Below are 22,781 nucleotides of genomic sequence, written 5' to 3' on the forward strand. Positions count from 1 at the left end.
GATACATGGGAATGGACCTATAACTTAGCCAACAAAGTTGTTTCAATTTTTTTAACCTTTATTTTGATGTGTTCTGCCTGCATATACATGTGTGCACCATGTGAAGCAGTGCCCTGAGAGGCCAGAAAAGAATGCTGGATTCCCTATGACTAGAGTTACAGGTATTTATGAGCCACCATATTTATGAGCATATGGGTGCTGGGAATTGAACCTAGGTCCTCTGGAAGATAAGCAGTGTTCACCTTAACACTGAGCTATCTTTTCAGTCCCCATCAGAGTTATTTCATAACAAATGTGGTGAATACTTTAAGTCTTCTACTGCTGGGTCACAGCACAAATTCTGAAACCACTACGGAGTCACCATGGAAATCAGCTCAGATCTTGGTAAATAATCCAGGAAATACTTCACTTACCGAAAGTGTTGATGCTCAGCTGGTCAATGAAATCCCAAAATCGCTCAATTACATCCTGTACTCGTTTTTCACATTTTCCCTATAAGGAGAAAACAGACTGCACTGTCCCAAACATCATGTGTAGACCTAAGGAAGCCTTAGAGATACAATGGGCGTGTGAACTACTTTGCTTATTGACTCACTTTGGACACAGGATGGTAATTCCAGCATGAAGATAACCAAGAAAGAAGGTCCAGTCGTTAGCATTTTCACAATTAGTCCCTTAATTTTTTTCCGGTACACTGCTGGGTGGGTGTGCTCAGACAGGGTGTGCTGCATAAACTGGGCTTGTCTGTTCTCTAACCACTATGAATACGGGCATGTGTTGTCACACCCAGCACAGAAGTCCACTTTTAGAATAACCAGGATAAGGCTGAAGATGACTATCATCCTAGGAGCACTCCAGAATGACAGCAATTATTCATAGTGGACAGGGAGGGCTTCATATGTAAAGTACTTGATTTTGCAAACAAGGGCAATCCAAACACAAATGCTACCTTTTTATCTTTCTAACCAGTGCTTGCTTTCACTAAGTATGTACAGACAGGGTCTGTATAAAAGGAAGTGGGCAGGTGTTCTAGGTCACTGGAGTTCAAAACTGAGCTCAAAGACAGAAGACCTGTAACAAAAGGTTTTTGTTATTTTTTGAGACCAGATCTCACTGGTAACCCTGGGTGGTCTGGAACTCTGTGTGTTAGTAGGCTGAGGCATGACTGTATGGTAAAGACAGCTGGTTTCAGACACTGAGTCCTAATTTCCTAGCTTGGAGAAGGGACACAGACTGTGAAACTGCTCAAGCTGTGATTCTGAAGGAGGCATTGAGTGAGTAAAAGAGACCGAGGCTGCTTAAGTTGCCCAAGTCAGACTCTGTGCCTCTCAATGTATGCATAAGTCCACAATAGGATACTTACATTCATATCACAAAACCCTACTGTACAGGGCTTCCCTTTCCTCAAAAATAAGTTCTTTTGCTCTGCATCGACGTAGGGTACACATGGGCCAGAAAGGTTCCTGCAGCACACCTTACACGAGTTGTCAGTGTCTGGAAGAGAAGCATGCGCTGACACAGAAGTCTTCCACCACAGGCTTCCTCAACTGCTAGTCTCTGACTTCATTCCCAGATGTTAAAAGCTGGCACTATACAGAGCTGAAGGTTTCCATCACAGAGTATCTGCCTGCATGGTGTATGTGATGGCTTGGGTTCCCGGTCCAGCACCAGAAGAAGAAAATGGCCCAACACTCCAGATTCATCTAACAGTTCCTGAATTCATATTCTTCAGCTTTTAAAGTTAAACAATTATTAGCTAGGCATGGGAATGCATGTCTTTAATCACAGCACTCTGGGATCAGAGGCAGGCAGATTTATATGAATACAAGGCCAGCCTGGTCTACATGGTGAGTTCCAGGGCAGTCATGGGCACAAAGTGAGACCCTGCTTCAAAATTAGAAAATAATCATCATCATCATCATCAACAGAAAACTCCACAATAGAGCCAAAGTATACTGTCTAAACTGCATAATGTTCCTGCAAATGTGTCCCTAATGGACATTCCTGTCACCCTGCCACAGCTAAGCCAACACAGCTGTGACAGAACTGTCCACCTGTCCACCTGAGGAATGCAGCTAAGTAATTGCCAGTGACATGAGCACCACAGCCTGGACTTGATAGCACTTTCCCCAAGATCAGCTCCGACACCACGTAGGGTAAAGGCAGTCGGCACCAGATGTGTAGCCACCCAGAATGAAACTTTACCCTCCAGTGTAACTTGGGACAATCTAAATTTGCTCTGGGAATGGGGGTGGAGGAATCTAAGTTTATCTTCAGGGAAAAAAAAAGTCAGGTAGGACACAAAGAAAGCCAAACATCTTTTCCTTATCACATTATCGAACGGTTACTGTAGTCTTCCCACACCACACCAAAGCCTATTGTTAATCAATCATTTTCTGGCAGCTTTGCTGTCTTTGCTGTCAAACCAAGGGCCTCAAGCATACATGCTAGGCAGGTGCTCCCTGCTGAGCTGTCCCCAGGGCCTACTGTTCTTGCAGTGATCCACTGGAGGAACCACTCACTCCAGTGTATGGGTGAGTCCCAGCCTCATGGTTAAACAGCTGTGTCTATACAGAACAGAGGACTGCCACCAATCAATCCACCAGCTCCATAGTGGCATGGAAATATGGAGTCAAGCCAGGCCCTGGATGTCTTTAAGCCTCCCTTCAGACCTAGTGATTCCCAAAATAAGAGCATGGGAGCCCAAGGAAAACTGAGGCTAGCATTAAAAAGGCTGCTTTCCCAGGCTGGCCCAGCAGGGATCAGAGTGACAGACCTTGGTGGCATCATCAAAAGCCCTACCCAGAGGGCAAGGTGGGTAAAGGCACTGACTGCCAAGCTTGAAAACCTGAACTCGACTCCTGAGACCTACATGTCACCAGGTGATAACTAACTCCAGCGAGTGACCCTCTGACTACACACATGCATGGTGGAACGTCTGTATGTACCCATATGTACACATATACAAGCACAACATGCACATACACAAATGCAGTTTTGAAAATCCCACCTGCATGACATAGCTCCTGGAAATGGCTTTAGTTAAGTCCAAGGAGTTTCCTCCATTACTGCCATGGGAACAGATCTGTTGCTGCTTCTATGCTTTATATGATATATGAGGAGAGTAAGGACAGTCAGTCCTCCACCCTTCTCCTCCTAATGCCTTTCCATTTTTCCATGAAGCCTGCCTGCTACATGTCTGAAATGCAGTGGGAAAGAGTTCATATAGGGGAGTGTGGAGCCAGCATCTGAACACAGGGCTCTCTATCTCCAAACACAAGCTTGACTTGCTGCTTTCCCTATTCCTTGCTTAGTTCTCCCCACTGTGATGAGCAGCAGGGAACAACAGACAAAAAAGTGGGTGTTACCCAGCTGCAGGACTCAGACACTACTCACCAACACACGCGCAGGACTCTAGCTCCTGCTCTCTCTTGCAGAAGGGGATGCACTTCCCAGCCTTGCACTTGCCAAGGTCCAAGCACACAGTGTCATCTTCAGCATCTCCTGGTGGGGGGCACTCACTGCTATTCCCTGGAGGCAAACACCAATCAAAACTCAGCCCAAGGCACAACAGTTGCCACACAATGCTTCTTGCAAGAGTGAGTACAAGCACAGTAAGGTGTCAACAGCTGCTTTCATAGGAAGGGTATTTGACCCTGGTTCCAAATATATGTTCTCATGCCACAGGGTACCTGAAGAAAGAACGGAAACACATACCTGTGCAGTAAGATACTCCTTTGCAAGTAGCATTAATAGCCTCCTGGCACTTCTTCTGGGCCGTCTCAAACTGACAATTTTTACAGCAAGGACTGTTCCTATCACTATGGAAGAGCAGACAACACCGTTCAGTTCCAATGGCGTTGGGCTCAACATCAAATGCTATGGCTCTGTTAGTAAACTGAAACTGAAGCAAGACCCCAGGCCAAGTCACTACTGCAAACCTGACTCCTCCTACCTGCTGTGCCCTCCTAATGTGGAAGGCTTAAGCACACACTGCAATCACCTTTACAATAATTTGGCATTCTTTGTTTTCATTAACTAGTTAAGAAAAGAACCAGGGTGCGCAGACACTGGGGAAGGCAAGATGGCGTCGCTAGCTCCCCTGAAGGAGAAGCTCATGGAGGTGCGATTGGCCGAGCTGCCCCGCTGGCAGCTCGCGCGGGACTTCAGCCCCAGCGGCATCGCGGGCGCCTTCCGGAGAGGCTACGAGCGCTACACAGCAAGTACATCAACGTTCGCAAGGGCAGCATGTCGGGCATCACCATGGTAGTGGCGGCCTACGTGCTCTTCAGCTACGGTCTGGCCTACAAGGAGCTCAAACACGAGCGCTGGCGGAAGTACCACTGAGGAGGGCACCGCACGCCGGTCACGGCTGCCCACCCACCGGAGCGCCCGGCCGTGAGCCCGGGCGGCACCCAACAAATGCCCACTGACCCCACCCCCCAAAAACATAAAAAAAGAAAAGAACCAGGGTAGCCAGGCGGTGATGGAGCATGCCTTTTAATCCTAGTACTGTAAAAAAGAGACAGATCTCTGAATTCAAGGCCAGCCTAGTCTACAGAGTGAGTTCCAGGACAGCCAGGGCTACAAAGAGAGACCAGTCTTGGGGGGCAGGGGAGGAGGGGGAGCCAGGGATGTACCAGTGGCTAAGAAACAGCAGCCCGAGCCCTATACCAGTCCCAATAGAATCTACAAATTAAAAGGCACAATGTAAAGATGAATTATTCACCAAACACTGGTCTAATAGGATACTTTAAAAAAATGGAAATGTAAGTAGCTTCCAACTTAGAATCTGCTTAATATCATTAAATAGCACCTCTACAGTGTTTTAGTATATGGGAATCTTCCATGATAACACTACACCAGCAGCTCTGCTGTGTTTTCTTTTATGAATACACAATAACAATTTGCCACTTCTGACTGTTGCAATATGTTGCCACTGTGACAGATGGAGCCATGAGTAACCTTGTTAAATCAACTATTTATTTTAAAAAGACTTTTTTTCCAGATAGGGGTTCACTTTGTAGCCTTGGCTGGCCTGGAGCTCACTAGGTAGACCAGGTTGGACCCTAATAACATGGAAAGATCTGCCTCCCTCTGCCTTTCAAATACTGGGATTAAAGCCATGCCCTATCATGCCTGGCTTTTAAAAGATTCTTAAAAAACTCAAGTGAGATAGCTAGTAAAGACAGTCACTACCAAGCCTAATTTTAAAATAAAAATAAATCTCAAAGCACTAGGGAGGCAGAGGTAGGTGGATCTCTGTGAGTTCCAGGGTAGCCAGTCTATCTATATATAGTTTCAGGTCAGCCACAGCTACATAGTAAGATTCACTCAAAAAAATGAATGAATGAATGAATGAATGAATGAACGAACGAACGAATGAATAGGTAAATCATAAAAGGGAATGCTGTATATTAGAGGTCATACATGCAAGGTCAAGAATTTTTTTTAAACAGGTCTAAATATTTTCATAAAGTACTGTGCGTGTGCACAGACATACTCTTCCACTCCTATGTATTACTTAGTGCCTGCATGCACAATGCCCTATTGCCTGGCCCCTCACTACCCACCCCCTAACTCTGGGGAAGCGCTCTCACCTGCACTGCACACCTGGCTTCAGCGTGCAGTCACTATTGCAGCACGTGTCGTTGTTCAGGTACATGATGCCTGGATCGCACTCTTCTCCTTCATCTACCCTGGAGTTGCCACACACCTTGTTGCTGCGCTCCTGGAAGCACTCTTGAGCCTTACTTTCTATGGTCTTGTAGATGGACTGCTTACTGCAGTTTGAAAACATCTTAAGAGAAAAAAAGGCCATGAGTGAAAAAGAACAAGATGGAATTCATTCTCATGTAGTGCTTCTCTACAGGGAAGTCCTAACGGTGAAGCTGCCATCAACGCCACCACTGAACTATGTCAAACAATCACTTGCAAATGCCACAGTAAGAAATTACTGATGCTGGGCCCTGTGGCTCACGCCTGTAATCCCAGAACTCAGGGAGGCAGAGACAGGTGGAAATCTGTAAGTTCAAGGCCAGCCTGGTCTACACACACACACACACACACACACACACACACACACACACACCAAAAAAAAAAAAAAAAAAAAAAAAAAACCTATCTCATAAAAAGAGAAAGAGATTACTGAAGTAGAATAAGGTAGAAAGACCAATTATTAGATATTTATTTACTCAGTGATTTACTTAAAGTACTGCTTGTACTGTCTATTTGCCAAGCATGACTTCACTTGCTGTCTGGAACAGAATGACCTGGAGAAGAAGTATGGCTGTTGTTGCCGGGTGCAGTGGTGCACGCCTTTAATCCCAGCACTCAGGGAGGCAGAGGCAGATGGATTTCTGTGAGTTCAAGGCCGGCCTGGTCCAGGACAGCCAGAGTTGCTATATAGAGAAACCCTGTCTTGAAAAACAAAAACAAAAAAACAACACAAAAGAATGGGCTGTTGTAAAATCTTGCTTGCTTGCCCATCTCACCTTATGGTTTTAGAGCAGTGGTTCTCAACCTGTAGGTCGTGACCCTTTCAGATATCCTGCACATCAGACATTTACAGTGTAATTCATAGCAGTGGCAAAAATTAGTTATGAAGCATCAACAAAAATAACTGTGTGGTTGGGGATCACCAAAACATGAGGAACGGTATTAAAAGCATTAGGAAAGTTGAAAACCACTGATTCAGAGTATAAATGAAGAATACAAACTGAACCCAGCACAGAAGCTTTTCAGGAGCTATCCTGACTTCGGCGCTCACTGATATTGGTGTTGAAATGCTTATTCCAGAAAGACTGATGCAACAGTATTTTCCTCTATTCAATAAAAAATGGCTAAGGTGTTTGTTTTATTTTTTGTTTTAAGACAAGGGTCTCAATTGTGTGGCTCAGGCTTGCCTTGAACTCACAGATACACCTGCCTCTGCCTCTCAGTACTGGGGTTAAAGGAGTGTCCCACTATGCTCCATAGGCCAAAGTGGTTATGATAACTAAACCACCACAGCCAGCAAGAATACCTCTCCGTTAGCAGTTAAACTCTCAAACAATGGATCTCTAAGCCTAATACAGTGCTGAGCACATTGTAACCAGTCTGTCACTAGCTTTCTGACCACCGCCTGTAAATCCTGGTCTTCTGTTTACACCTTTACCTACTACTTTGCTTTCTTTCAGTGACTTTCCCTAGGAGGTCCCAGGCCTCAGCACCTTTCTTTCTTCCCACTAATTGTGGTGTTCACAGCTCATGCAGTCCATAGGGTAGGTGCTCGTTGGTCCACCTAGTAGCAAACAGAGCTATTTTTCATCCAGGTAAAATGAAAGAACCACCTTATTTCTGACCTATCATCCTTTCACCTAGTTAAAAAATAAGAAACTCATGAACTGGGCATGGCAGTTTAATCCCAGCACGGAGACAGGAGGCTCTCTGTGGATTCAAGCCTGGTCAACACAGCAAGTTCCAGGACAGCTAAGACTATAGAGAGAGAGACTGTCTCAAAAGAAAGAAAAAAAAAAGGAGAGAAGGAGGGAAGAAAGGAAAGGAAAAGGGAAGGGGAGGGAAGGAAAGGGAAGGAAGAAAGGAAGGAAGGAAAGGGAGGGAGGGGAGAGAGGGTGGGAGGGAGGGGAGAGAGGATGGGAGGGAGGGAGGAAAAAAGGAAAGGAAGGAAGGGAGGGAGAGAGGAAAGGAGGGAGGGAAGGAAGGAAGGAAGGAAGGAAGAAAATAGAAAGGAAGGAAGGAAAAGAAAGGAAGAAAGGAAGAAAGGAAGAAAGGAAGAAAGGAAGAAAGAAAGAAAGAAAGAAAGAAAGAAAGAAAGAAAGAAAGAAAAAATGTATGTAGGACAAGAGAAATGACTCTGCCTCTGTAAAAGGAGCCTGCTGCCAAACCCAACTGAACTCAACCACCAGGTGAAGGAAAGACCTGCCAGAAGTTGTCCTCTTAGATCCACTCATATGCCATGGCACACACATGACTTCCAAAAATAAACGAGTGTAAAATTTCTTTGAAAAAACCTAAAACATAGAAGATGTATAATATATTTTCATTTCATAAGGGAAGGTGCCAACAGTTTAGCTGAGAAAACTATTAGAAGAAAATATGGACTAAGTGTTCTGGGTGCAGGACAAAACCAACTGTGCTTCACTGACAACTCAGCATCCTCAGAAAAAAACAGTTCTGCCCATGCTCCACTCCCACTGGCAAGTTCTCACAGGCCGTCAGGGCCCATGGGGATTTCCAAAGAGGAGGAAGTAGCAGCATGTGCTTTCCTTTGCAGAAAGTGCACAAAGTTAAATAGGCCCCAAGCTCAGGCAGCATCCCATAACCAGAGCAACCCAGTGCAGAAGCTACGAACTGTATTTGGCCACTTAAGAATCTTTCCTCACTGAATGTTTTATACTTTTATTTTTTTAAATTTAATTTTATTTATTTTTTTTATTATTAGTTACATTTTATTAACTCTGTATCCCAACTGTATCCCGCTCCCTTATTCCCTCCCTCCCCTCCTCCCTGCCCCTTTCCAAGTCCACTGATTGGGGAGGACTTCCTCCCCTTCCATCTGACCCTGTTTTATTAGGTATCTTCAGGACTGGCTGCAAAGTCCTCCTCTGTGGCCTAGCATGTTTTATACTTTTCAATTGCAGAAGCATCCAAGCATGCATTAAATAAGCAACAGTCTCATTGGTGCTCACACCCCTCATTAGTTTCCACACAGCATCACAGGTTTTCTGTATTTACCCATTTTCCTGTTTTGCGTTTGTTTTTAACAGATTTATTAAGGCACGTTTAATCCCTGATATAGGAAGGGGAGGGTGGAACAGCAAGCTGTGAAGTACTGCTACATTAAGATGAGTGACAAACTGTAAATAAAATTGTCAGGTAATTTTTAAGGCCACGCCAAAAACCCTCAAAAGTAAAACTCTGACAAAAGTCACTATTGTAATTGGTAGCGGAAGTTTTGGTTTCTTTAAAACTCACTTATGTTATATAAACAGGTTTTTAGTCCCAAGTGTGGGATATGGAGTTGCTTTTAGTTTGTCCACATTTGATAATTGCCTTGTGTAGCTCAGAGAAGCAAATGATCTTTGCCAGCTATACAGAGTTTAATTCTGAGGACCCAAAGTATACAAATACGAGAGCCCAGAAGGAGAAGGGGCAAGGGCTTCGAGAAGGTGGATGCGCAGAGAGAAGGCTTTGAGGACATGGAAGAAGGTTGCTGGTTACCTGGACTGCTAGATACCCTGACAACTGAGATTGGCATTTTCCCAAAGAACCTGACAACCCTAACCAGCTGGAACTAAGTTTTAAAGAGGTCTATGTCCCCTTTCCTTTCTAACCTTCTCTCTCCTACCTAAGGTTAGAGGGTTGGAAGGGAGGTAGAAGCATTAAGAAACCTCAAATAAACTAGAGTTTAAGACCAGCACCTTCAGTAATTGTCATAGTGAACCCAATTCTTCATGTGATTAACCTTGACAAAAGTGTCCAAATGACAGCTGGAACTACACTTAAGATGGGGTTTGTGTCACTGAACCCATACAAGAAGTTCCCACTGTGTGTGACAGTTCTATCTCTAGGGAAACACCCAGGAATGGATGCTTTCCCGAGCCTTCTTTCTAGTAACACCACACACAGCCTTCTTTCCTACCACTAAAACAATCAAAACACACATACCTTATTGTTCTCGTGGTCACCACTCACAGCTATGGGATACATGACGTACTTTCCTCCCTGGTCTTCATTTGGGGCACATTCTGCTAGCCCATCAGGATCATGTTCTGCTCCAAAATTGTGTCCCAATTCATGAGTTGTAACCAAGTCAGCTTCCTTAAGAACCAGGCAAAGAAAATATGTAGCTATCAGCAACTTTTGCCATGTTACATTTTTCAGATCAAGTGGAAGTAGAATGATTCCCATAAGTGGCCCATATCCACACACATCCATTATATACAATCCATATATAAAAAATACTTTCACTTAGGGGAGGCAGTGAATGTGTGAGGTCAGGATTGTTTTGTATAGTATCTTTACCTGCTAAGCTATCTCCCTGGTCCCAATGAATGTAATTTGTAGGGGGAGGGGATAGAGGAGGTAAAGAGAGCTGGAAGATGGCTCAGTGTTTAAGAGTGTTTACTGCACTTGCAAAGTTCAGTTGCAATCACCTGTAACTCTAGTTCCAGGGAATCAAGCCTGCAGGCTCCTGTGTGCAATAAACTCACAATTGCACATATGCACATATATAAATACTAAATTAATTAGTTAAAACACAAAAATAAGGTGGATAGAGCCTGAGAAACCACAACCAAAGCTGACCTCTGACTACTGCATGCATAGATGGGGAGAGAGGGGGAACAATGGGGATGTGGAGTAGAATGTGGGGGCTGGAAGCCAAAAGTTTCCCTCAAACACTGATATGATTTACTTTTCCATCTTTCACCAACAGTGGCACTCTCCTCTCAATACTTAAATGCATGCCTAGCAGGGCATCCAATTCAGGCTGTGAGGCTTGGAGGCAAATGTCTTTACCTTCTGAGTCATCTCAACTGTCTCAATACCTTTAACATTTCTTGGGAGTTGAAAACCGTAACAGGATGCTTCATTACAAGAATGAACACTGCACTTACTTCTACTCTTTCAGGAATAAGAAATACATGACCTTCCAGGGAAAGGAACAAGGGTGGAGGGCAAGAGCTGACAAGCTGAAGAAAAAGGACATTAGTTTTTTTAAAAAGTGAAATACTACAAGCATGGAAGAACAGAAAGCTATACAGAAAGGGGCTGTGAAAGAAAAAGGCTACTGTAACGAAAAACAAAAGTTAGCACCCATGAAAAACTCAAAAAGGCTGAAGAGAAAGTTAAAAACACATGTAGGAAACAAGAAAATAAATGGAAAGCAAGAGAAAGCATTGCAAAGCAACAGATAATTTACTCCAGGCAATCAAATGCCTGGTTTAATTGATTCCCAAACAGAACAGACAAGATATTGGGCCTATCTACAATCCCAGATACTTGGGAGGTAGGGACTGCACTGGCCTAGGAGATTAAGGCCACCTTGGGTGATACACACAGTGAATGACAAAGAATACATAACACAAAAAAGTTTCCAGGAAATAGCCTAAGAATACTTTTAAACCTACATGCCTGCAATTCCAGCACTCAGTAGACAGGTGCAGGAGAATCTCAAATTCAAGTGAGAATCTGTCTCACCAAAATAAACACACCAAACAAAAAATAAACATTTTGCATAAGAACAAAAGTATCTAGATGAAAGAGCCCACCTGCCCCACAAAGGAGGAAAAAAAATAAAAAGAGCCAGATAGTCGTGGCACATGTCTGTAATCCCAGTGGACTCTTGAGCTCAAGGCCAGCCTGGTCTACAGATCAACTTCCAGGCCAGCCAAGGCTACAAAGAAAAACAAATAAGCAAACAAATACACTAATACTACTAATAATAAATACTACTAATACTAACACTAATATTAGTAATACTAAAGATTTATTTTAGTTATGTGCATGCAGTCTCTGTGGGGCTATGTGTAATGAGTAGTACTTGGAGAAGCCAGAAGAGAGTGTTGGAGCCAGCCTTCCAGCCCCACATAGTCTATTTTAAGCTCAAAGTCAAAATACCAGTGTATCATATACTAATGTTTCCTAACAATACCTACTCTACATAGATCTCCACATAGTTATGGAACTCACTATGTAGACCTGGCTGGCCACAAACTCAAAGAGAACAATCTGCCTCGACATCCCTGAGTGCTGGAATTAGAGGCATGGGCCACCGAACTAGCTGCTCGCTCTTACTTTTAAAGTGCCCTTATCCTGCACTGGGCAGCAACATATTCAGTTAAAATAGCTACTCTCTTCCTGCACTGATGCTAAGGGCATTCATGTTACCAACGTGTGTCCAGGGAGGTATAACAAAAAACCAATGGATGAAGCTCGCAGAAAAGTTTTGGTAGAAGGACAACCTACAGTAGCTCTGGTCTCTGTCTCCTTTCCTTAAAGAGACCAGAACCACGTTGTGCCTACGAGGCTGCAGCATGAAAGGACAGAGGGCCTGTCCTCAGAAAGGCAGAAGGGAAGTCTGGGAGACCCAGACTGAAAACATCTCTGAATGTACCAGTGTACACCAGGAGAAGGCTACCTCAGCTACCATAACTAGGAAAAATAAGTCTCTTTTTAGGCCACTACCGCCTACTGTATTTTCTATTACTTGTAGCAAAACATACTTGAACAGGTATACCTACACAGAAACTAGGGTTTTTTGTTTTGGTTTTCTGAAACAGGTCTCAAGTATTCCAAGCTGGCCTTGGGCTACAACAGAGCCGAGGACAGTCTGGAAATGTTGAACCTCCTGCCTCCACCCTTCCAGGTGCTAGAGTTATAAGTGCCATGCATCACTATCTCTGGTTGTACATGGTTCATGCTGGGCAAGCCCTTTACTAAATGAGCCACATCTCCAGACTCTGAAACAAGATACAAAAATCTTTTAGAAAAAAATAAAAAGGTTGCAAAGGCTAAGGCATTTTTTTTAACAGTAAATGAACACCAGTAGACAACAGAGTAATGCCTTAAACGCTGAAAGGTAGAACATACCCAACCACATTATCAACCAAGTACACATTAAAAAGATAACAGTACAAATACATAACTGAGTTCTAACGCAATGGATTTCGAATCTGTCCTGTTTAAAAATAAAAACCAAGGCTGGAAAGTTGGTTCAGTGGTTAAAAACTCTTGGGGTTCTTCAAAGCCTGCATGTTCAACTCCCAGCACTGATACCAGACGGCTCACAACCACCTATTACAACTCCAGCTCCAGGAGTTCCAACACCCCGTCCTGGTATCTGTAGGGACCCACTCTGTCTGTCTGTGTGTGTCTCTCTCTCACACACACAGAGGTAAATGTAAAAACATTTAATAAAGTTATTTTTTTAAATAAAAACATACCTTTGTAAGGATGGTTTTACCATAATTTTTTGTACTTGTCAGACCACTATTCAAATAGATGTTTTTCTTCCCACCTGGGCTGAAATAAGCTACAGGGGAAAAAAAAAAAAAAAGTCAAAAATTGCCTCCTAAACACAGACCTGAAACACAACCCATCAGCTTTCTCTTTAGTTTCTCTCACTGCCATGACAGCACAAATGAGAGACTTACCTTTTGGGCAAACCCCTCCATGACTGTTTGCTCTGGGAGAACCAACATAAGCTAATCCAAGAGTTCCCATATCAAAATCTTGGTATGTGAAAAGATGCGCCAGGCAGACTTTAGACGCTTCTTCAGCTATATCAAAGCTAAATTGCTTTAAAGAGAGAGAAGTTTTTATTAGACTGTTACCATGCCAGATATAAGGGCTCTTCATGAGCATTACAGAATAGCTGCAGCTAGGCACTAGCACCTACAATCACTTGCCACACAAGATGCTTTCTCTGGGGTTCATACCCAACCATGTAAGCAGAAAGCAAAGTGGTCATGGAACTAGTGGCAACACTCAGGCACCTTACATCTACTCTGAGTGGATTCATTAGTCATCCACAGAGATCTAGTCAGGAACAGAGTAGCCCCAATTCCAAAGAGACTGCAGCCCCATGTTACAGCACATCCAAGTACTTCAAGAGTTTAACAGCATTATGCAGAAATTCTTTTACTTTTAATTACTTGGCTTGGGAGAGTTTTTTGTTTGAATTTAAAAATTTTTTATAATACAAGGGAGTTGTAAATGTAAGTTTATAGAAAAGCATACATACTTGGTTTTATGGTACCAAAACAAAAAATTTAAATGTATTTAAAAAACATTGTGGCTTGCTCTCCCAAACTTCTACTCCACCCTCAACCCCACACACCTTAATTCAGTGGCTTTTATTTTTCTACCCTAAAAATCCAAAAACTTGAAATTTAAGGAAAAAAAATTTTTTTTGAAAATATTTAATGCCAGCACTTGGGAGACAGAGGCCAGCATTTAAAATGAAAGATACGAGAATCCCATGTACAGAAAGAACGGCTATCTGGGATCTTGACAGTCCCTTGGCAATAGGACAAGTAAGGCTCCAGGACTTTTCTGGGGCTAAGGGAAGAAAATGGAAGGAGCATGTTTGGCCGCACAGGAAGCGGAGGTGTGCTGGGTCAGCTGTCTCAGCATGCAGGTCTGGCTGCTCAAACTTACTGAGTAACCCAGGACATCTACACTTGATGGGGTGAACCACAGTCACCACAAGCTCATACACTGACGTTCTCGCCTCAACTAACTCAGAATGCAGCTGTGGAGGCAAAGACTTTACAGACGCAAATAAGGCTATACTCACAGGCCCTAATTAAAGAGAACCTGTTCTCTTATGAAAGCTGCTTTAGGGGAGGGTTTGTTCGTTTGCACTGCTATGATCTAAATGCAGGGCCACGTGGATATGGCCCCAACAAGAGCCGCACTAGAACCATATTTCCAGTACCATGTATGTCTCCATGAGATCAGAACAGACACACACACAAAAGACGACATCAGCCTGCTAAAGATAGGCCTTAGGAGAGAACAATCCTGCTGACACCTCAATCTTCCATTTCTGGTTTCCAGAGCCGTAAAAAAATAAGTGCCAGCAGCTCAACCCTCCCAGGCTATGGTACTCTGCTAATAGCAACTGGAACTGACTCACATTTCCTGAGACTTCCCTCAAAAACAATGATATGCACACCTTTAATCCCAGTACTCCTGAGGCAGGGGCAGGAGGATTTCTGTGAGTTGGAAGGCAGCCTGGTTGGTACAGAGAAACCCTGCCTCAGAAAAAGAAACATAAAAAAAAAAAAAAAAAAGATACTATCTCAATCTCCCTCAAAGTGGCTGGCAAATCAAATTACATATACCAGTAGTATACAAACACCACATAATCTCAATCTGGGGGGTAAAAATGATAAAAGACTTTAATTCCATTCAAGTTTGAAACTTAATCTTGGTCTTGTAGACGCATAAGAAAGAAATGCATGTATTCCACCTGGACCAACATATTGAAACTACGATAGATAGACAGATAGATAGATAGATAGATAGATAGATAGATAGATAGATAGATAGGGAGATAGATAGATAGATAGATAGATAGATAGATAGATAGATAGATAGATAGGGAGATAGATAGATAGAGAGATAGAGAGATAGAGAGATAGATGGACGGACGGACAAAGCCACAGGGCCATAGTCGGGGCACACTTGTAATCCCAATCCCAACACTGAGAGAGGCAGAAGCAGGTGGTTCTCAGTGAGATCAAGGGCAGCCTGATCTACAAAGCGAGTCCAAGACAGCCAAGGCTATACAAAGAAACCTTGTCTCGGAAAAAAAAAAAAAATACCATAGCATACCATAGCATTCTTTAAATTTATTACCAGAAGGAAAATAAAATGTATGAATTTCTATAGATGTCAAGTTACCTTTGTGCTGGCCAATACAAGTTCACAGCTTCTTTGCTAAGTACTGCCCTAAAGACCTGTCGTTAAGTCTCAGAGAGACCTGAAGCACAAACAGTGTAAAAGTCTACACAGTGACAATTCACGCTAGATTCCAGAGAAGGGCCATTGTGCTGAACTAGATGCTCAAAGATATTAGGGTTTCTACCATGTTCCTTCACTAATACAGACACATCCACACGTTAGAAATGAGAAGACCTATGCAGAGCATGACCTACCTCTAGCAACATCTTCACATCCCAAGCATCTTTTTCTTCATTTGGGTAACTTTTTGCCATATTGAAGTGTCTTTCACCAGGTTTTACTTCTTGTGGAGACTTGAGAATTCGAATCTATACTTAAGAGAGAACATCCTTAGAACAATTCCAAAACATCCTAAGACTTTCACTGCATTATTTCATTACTTTAAAAACAAACCAACAAGAGTATCTAACCAGGCATCATGCTGGCGTATACTTTTAGCCCGAACTCCTAAAGCAGAGGCAGCTAGATCTCTGTTTAAGGCTAGTGTGATATACATAGTGTATTCCAGGATAGTCAGGGCTGTCTGGAGAGACCTTGCCTCGGGGGGGGGGGGGGGGGGGCGGGGGGAACAAACACCAAATAAAAGACTAAAATCCCAGCATCTGAAAGCTAAAGAGATTTCAGCAGCTAAAGAGCATTTGTTCCTACTCAGGTACCAGGTTTGGTGCCCAGCACCCACATGCAAGTTCACAACCTTTTATAACTTTAAATCGTAAAACAAACAAACAAAACACCATCTACATAACCCTGGCATTTGGCATGCCAAGACAGGACAGCACTTCGAGTTCAAGGCCAACTTGGGCTCCATAGCCAAAGCCTGTCTCAAAACCTAAAGACCCAAACCATACATATGCACGCATACACATACACTCATGCACACAGGCAGACAGACAGACAGAAACACACACTCAACTGCCTACGTCTATAAGAAATGTTTTGCAACCCAAATTCTTTAGCTCAATATTCAATGTTCAAGAAATCTGATAATCTGATATGGTGTAGAAAACATGTCAATGTTTATATTATTTATAAAATTATAAATTCTCACATCCTCTACATTTATTTGAAAAAAAAAGAAAAAACTGAGAACTTGGGTTACATAAACCTAAGGTATTTATTACAAGTATAGCTAATAATTTAAAAATGAAGGGTTGGGATGAACACCACTTCTGCACCATTAGTATAAGAGACTATAAAAACAAGCTTCTCCTTGCATGTGTGTTTAGGACAAATTCCTTTTAAACCCACAAAGAAGAAAGGAACAAAAGTTTGTGAGCAGAGACTTTGGGAAAGGCAGAAGCCATGGTCCCTTCTCTCTGCACCAACACCATGGTAAGCTTACAGGGGAAGGTCAAGGCCAATTCTGATAAGTATCTGGAAGCCCAACATGACTACATGCCTAAATTACATCCTCCAGCTCATCTTAAACGGTTTAAAGAAAATGGCATTTCTGTTTCCTATATTACCATATTCTTCAATAGTTTCCAAGTTCCTAAGGCAAAAAGGAAATATTTACTGCTCCTTAAAAACCTGAACAGAGTGTAGTAAAACCAGTAAGTCTGTTTTACATTATCAATAGGGAATAATATACAATATAACATAAAATAAAAAGCTGAAGGGCCTAGAGTGTACAGCATACTGCCAGTGTGCTAAATACAGACTTACCTATAGACCTATAATACACAAGCACACACAACATCTTTGGAAAGCTAAGCCGTGACTGATCTAGAGCGCACTATGTAGATCAGGCTGCCTGTAACTTGCAGAGATCCTTCTGCCTCTGCCTGCCAAGAACTAGAATTATAGACAGGCATCACCAAGTGATACATACTAAGTAGTTTTTTTTTTGTAGTCTACCCTTTTCTTTTTTTAATCTATCAACTCCACACAACATAAGCTGTAGGACTATATGTTTTAATAAAAAGAAGCTGAAAATTACATCACAATATGTATTTTCCAAAGCAATACTCAATTTCCAAACCACCGAGGTCAATTTTTTAAAAATAATTAATTTTAATTTTATTTTATGTGCATTAATGTAAAGATGTCAAATCCCTTGACATTGGGGTTAACAGACAGTTGTGAGCTGCCATATGGGTGCTGGTATTGAACCTGGGTCCTTTGGAAGACCAGACAGTGCTCCTAACCACTGAGCCATCTCTCCAGGGGCCCCCAAGGTCAATTTTTTTTTTGTTTTATTTATTTATTCGTATGTGGGTGTAGTGGCTAGTTTTTTATCTTTATAATTTTTAATTTATTACAACTTATTCACTTTGTACCCCAGATGTAGCCCCACCCTTGTCCCCTCCTAATCCCACCTTTCTTCCCTCCCTCATCTCCTCTCATGCCCCTTCCCCAGTCCACTGATAGGGAAGGAACCCCCCACCCCTTCAATCTGACCCTAGCCTATCAGGTCTCATCAGGACTGTCTTTCATAGTCTTCCTCTGTGGCCTGGTAAGGCTGCTCCCCCCTCAGGGGGAGGTGATCAAAGAGGCAACCACTGAGTTCACATCAGAGACTGTCCCTATTCCCCTTACTAGGAAGCCAATTTGGAGACTGAGCTGCCACAGGCTACCTCTGTGCAGGGGGTTATCTCCATGAATGGTCCTTGGTTGGTGTATCAGTCTCAGAAAAGACCCCTAGGCCCAGATTTTTTGGTTCTGTTGTTCTCCTTGTGGAGCTCCAGACCCTTCTAGGTCTTTCTATCTCCCCCTTCTTTCATAAGATTCCCTGCACTGTGCCCAAAGTTTGGCTATGTGTCTCAGTATCTGCTTTAATGCCCTGCTGGGTAGTCTTTCAGACTCCCTCTGTAGTAGGCTCCTGTCTTGTTCCTTGTTTTCACCTTCTTCTGATGTCTATCCCATTTGCCTTTCTGGATGAAGTTTGAGCATCTTACCCAGGGTCCTCCTTCTTGTTTAGCTTCTTTAGGTGCACAGATTTTAGTATGATTATCCTACATTGTATGTCTAATATCCACTTATAAGTGAGTATATACCATGTATTGTTTTTCTGCTTCTGGGATAGCTCACTCAGGATGATCTTTTCTAGTTCCCACCATTTGCCTACAAATTTCATGATTTCCTTGTTTTTAATTGCTGAGTAGTATTCCATTGTGTATCCATTCCTCAACTGAGGGACATCTTGGTTGTTTCCAGATTCTGGCTATTACAAATAATGCTGCTATGAATATGGTTGAGCAAATGTCTTGTTGTATTCTTGAGCATCTTTTGGATATATGCCTAGGAATGCTACAGCTGGATCCTGAGGTAGCACAATTCCTAATTGTCTAAGAAAGCGCCAAATTGATTTTGAAAGTGGTTGTACAAGTTTACATTCCCACCAGCAGTGGAGGAGGGTTCTCCTTTCTCCACATCCTCTCTAGCATGTGTTCTTGATCTTAGACATTCTGATGGGTGTAAGGTGAAATCTCAGGGTCATTTTGATTTGCATTTCCCTGATGACTGGATGTTGAGCATTTCTTTAAGTGCTTCTCTGCCATTCGGTATTCCTCTATTGAGAATTCTGTTTAGCTCTGTACCCCACTGTTTAATTGGATTACTTGATTTGTTGCTGTTTAACTTCTTGAGTTCTTTATATATTCTGGGTATTAGCCTGAGGTCAATTTTTAATGAGAATAATTATGATGGTTCTAGTGTAAAACTGTCAGCATGCTTTATCAGCTAAGAAACAGGAGAGAAAAGACTACTGCTGTGTATAAAGGCTTCCCCTACATTATATTTTGAGTAAATCTTCTGACTACAGATTCAAAATTGTAGGATTCCATCAGAATCTCCTTTGCTCTTCTCAGAAATACGAGAGGTATAAAATTAGAATATCCTGTCATTACTGATTTATATACTAAATTCTAACTAACTAAAGTCTGAAGCACAATCAGAGGGGAAAGAAAACACTACAGGAAATGAACTATAATTAACAAGAGGAATATTATAGCATTAAGAGGTTTCATTCCTAAAATAACCCTCAAGACAGAAACTTTATTAACTAATATTAAATACCAGAAACACAATTTATCATCAAAAAAAATCACAAAATGAGGATGTTTATAATTAATATTAAGTTAGGTTTTGAAAAAATAAAAATATTTACAATACATAATCTCATGGATCAACACAAGGCCTACTATTGATGAATACCTGTTCTATCTGTATTCCATAACCTTTAAATCCTGCATTATCCCACGAAGTGTTCCGGTATATGTCATCAACACGGTCAATTAGCTCGATCTGTGGATATAAAAGGTAAAGTTATGTAGAACTCTACTATTCTTTGCAAATGTAATAAAACCTACTGAATAAACATCTAGTAGAGAAAAATGTTATGAAAACTGGCATTAAGAAGCTAATCTTTATTACTGATGGGTCTATCAAAGAAGTTATCCCTACGACCAAACTTAAAATATTGCTACAAGAAATAATGTTACTGTCTGCACCTAACCTTGGGCTTTTAAGATACTGCCATTTCAGTCAACTATGGATAAAAGTCAACTGATTTACCAGAAACCCTAAGAAGCAGTAGGTCTCCATTCTGGATCACATTCATGGTATACAATATGAAGAAGTAAAATACAAGGAGTCCTTTAATACAAAACCCATATGAATATTTTTCAAGAAAGACTGTCTTGCTTAGGAACAAGAATTACAATGATTCCCACTATTCTCCTAATAAATTCATCCATATGACAGAAGAAAAGAAAAGAAGGCCGAAGTAGAGCTGGAATAAAATGGAGAATGGGAAAGGAGGCAATGAGAAAGCCGTCTTTGCTGCATCAGGCTACTGACTCATGAATAGCTGCACTCTCTTTTATTCCCTCAATGACGACATTTTAATCAGTGCCAAGTCACCAAGATGAATGGGGGTCATACTGAGGAAAAAAAAAATCCTGGAGAGAAATCATTTCCTTGACTTTAAAACTTTAGTAGCTGGTGCTAGAAGTTCCATGTCAGACTGGGGATATAGCTCAGTGAAAGGGCAACTGCTCAGCAGACATGAGTCCCTGGGTCTGAGCGCCACAACTGTATTAACACTTCTTTAATCTTTCCTTCCTATCTCTGCCCCTAGAGTTAACTACGGCTATGAACGTCTCACTCATTTCATACACTATCCTAAGGTTATCTCTTTAACATGACAAAAACAAACCTCTGTGGAATACAGATACAAACAGAAAATACACACTATAAGTCCACACAAGTATGTATTTTTATAAGTATAAATCTATACATGTGACACTAACATTTGTAAAGAATCCATTTGTATAAAGAACATTATAAATGTTCCCCTAATTTAGCATGTAGACAAAAGTCTAATGTATAGAAAAATAGTAATTTTAAAGCAAAATTCTTTCTTGTAATTTTGCACTATAATTTCTATGTAGAAATGTAAGATCCTAGTAAATGGCCCTCAGAATCTCAGAAAGAAAATAACTGTCTGGAGCAGGACTGGTTTAAGTTGTGAATTACTGCAGCCTTCTCTTCACAGAATTAATTAACCTACATAAATGACGTGCTGAATTTACCCTAGATGTCACCAAATACTTACTAAGTAATTTGTAGTGGTGCTCTCTTCTCCTCGGCCCATGTATTTATAGAATCGATGATCTGCTACCACCAGTAACTTACAAGTATTCTTCAAGGGGTTAGGTTCAGCCCGTCTCTTCACTCGACGAACAAACTCTAATATGAATTTGTATGCACTATTAAATTAAAATTCATCAAAACAAGGAGGGTTTTTTATAGTAACACTTAGTTCTAATATGCTTCTGAAACAAACATTATGTAAGTTTAATACCATTAAAGGTATCTTTTTCTTTTCTGGGGGAAGGGTGGAGACAGGGTCTCATGAAGCCTTGGTGGATCTCAAACCCACTATTAGTCAAGAATGACCTTCAACTTCTGTTCCTCCTGCCTCTATCTCCCAAATACGAGGAGAATAGTCATGCACTATCACATCTGTCCTTAATGGTTATCTTGAAATAATAATAATAATAATTTGGAAAAAGCCAGAAAAGTAGAAAGTAACATAAGGTTTAAAATTGTTGAATTCTACCAGGTGCAGTGGCACACACCTGTGATCTCAGCACTCGGAGAGGCACAGGTCTCTGTGAACTCACAGATCTCTGTGAGTTCGAGGTTAGCCTGGTCTACAAAGCAAGTCCAGAACAGCCAAGGTTACACAGAAAACCTTGTCTCAAAAAACTAAAAAAAAAAAAAAAAAAAAAAAAAAATCAAAACCAATGTAGCTTGCGATATGGAAGATGTTAGCAATATGGAAGATGTTAGTTCAAACCCCACCACCGCAAAAGAAAATAACTTTTTATATATGTTTGATACAGTAAAATAATCATTACTAGGCAATGAAGCCATTGGTCATTTTCTTCTAGAACTCTATGAATTAATCAAAGTAAAAGTAAACAAACAACAACAAAAAAGGGTCATGGTAATTACACATTAAAACTTAAGCAATACTGAGTCAGGTGTGATGGCACACATCTGTAATCCAGCATTTAGGAAGCTGAGGCAAGAGGACCGAGAGTTGAAGGCCATCGTGAGCTATAGAGCAGACCTTGTTTAAAATACTTTAAAAGCCCTGGGTATTTGGAAGTGTCTCTAAGATCATCATTGTGAGGCTACAATCTTTCTAGCTCCCTGGTACAAGCCTCTCTAATGTTTACCTATACTCACAAGCCAACATGTATTTATGGAGTATGTAGACAAATGCACATAGCCATCTGAATACCTACAAGTAGATATATTTAGAAACATAGTCATAGATAAACCCATGTTCACTGGGTTGGCTACTTTGTCAACTTAACACAAGCTAGAGAGCCATATGGAAACAGGAAACCTCAACTGAAAAACTACCTCCATCAGACCGGCATGTAGGCAAGTCTGTAGGCATTTCTTTGATTAACAATTAATATGAGAGTGATCTTGGATTGTATAAAAAAAAAAAAAAGCTAGAGCTGGGCTGGAGAGATGGCTCAGCAGTTGGGAGCATTGGCTGCTCTTCTAGAGAACACAGGTTCAATTCCCAGCACCTACATGGCAGCTCACACCTGTCAGTAATTGCAGTTCCTGAAGATCCAACACCCTCACACAGACAGACATGCAGGCAAAACACCAATACACATGAAATAACAGTAAATTTTTAAAAATGTTAAGTCAAAAACAAAAAACAAAGCTAAAGCAAGGTATAGTAGTACTCGCCTCTAACCCCAGCACTCAAGAAGCAGAGGCAGGTGGATCTCTAGGCTTGAGGCCAGCCTGCTCTACAGAGCAAGTTCCAGGAC

General features: G+C 41.7%; 1 protein-coding gene and 1 pseudogene across 3 annotated transcripts in view; one reads left to right on the plus strand and one right to left on the minus strand.

Annotated features, from left to right (window-relative positions):
* The window catches only part of Adam17 (ADAM metallopeptidase domain 17), a 49,690-nt gene that overhangs the window by 3,753 nt on the left and 23,156 nt on the right, over positions 1–22,781 (minus strand). For 2 of the 3 annotated variants that reach the window (XM_021661533.2, XM_021661543.2), the window contains 11 exons: positions 21,032–21,165; positions 19,630–19,719; positions 15,669–15,782; positions 13,158–13,302; positions 12,948–13,036; positions 9,670–9,822; positions 5,601–5,800; positions 3,718–3,821; positions 3,397–3,531; positions 1,364–1,494; positions 414–492 (listed from right to left, as the gene is read on the minus strand). In XM_021661533.2, coding sequence (XP_021517208.1) covers positions 414–492; positions 1,364–1,494; positions 3,397–3,531; positions 3,718–3,821; positions 5,601–5,800; positions 9,670–9,822; positions 12,948–13,036; positions 13,158–13,302; positions 15,669–15,782; positions 19,630–19,719; positions 21,032–21,165 — 1,374 coding nt within the window. Of the gene's footprint in view, positions 1–413; positions 493–1,363; positions 1,495–3,396; positions 3,532–3,717; positions 3,822–5,600; positions 5,801–9,669; positions 9,823–12,947; positions 13,037–13,157; positions 13,303–15,668; positions 15,788–19,629; positions 19,720–21,031; positions 21,166–22,781 lie in introns of those variants that run through there. The other variant, XM_060366236.1, reaches the window with a different exon arrangement.
* LOC110564206 (ATP synthase subunit f, mitochondrial-like) lies at positions 4,085–4,347 on the plus strand (annotated as a pseudogene).

Source organism: Meriones unguiculatus, chromosome 1, assembly GCF_030254825.1.
Source record: "Meriones unguiculatus strain TT.TT164.6M chromosome 1, Bangor_MerUng_6.1, whole genome shotgun sequence".
NCBI lineage: Eukaryota > Metazoa > Chordata > Mammalia > Rodentia > Muridae > Meriones > Meriones unguiculatus.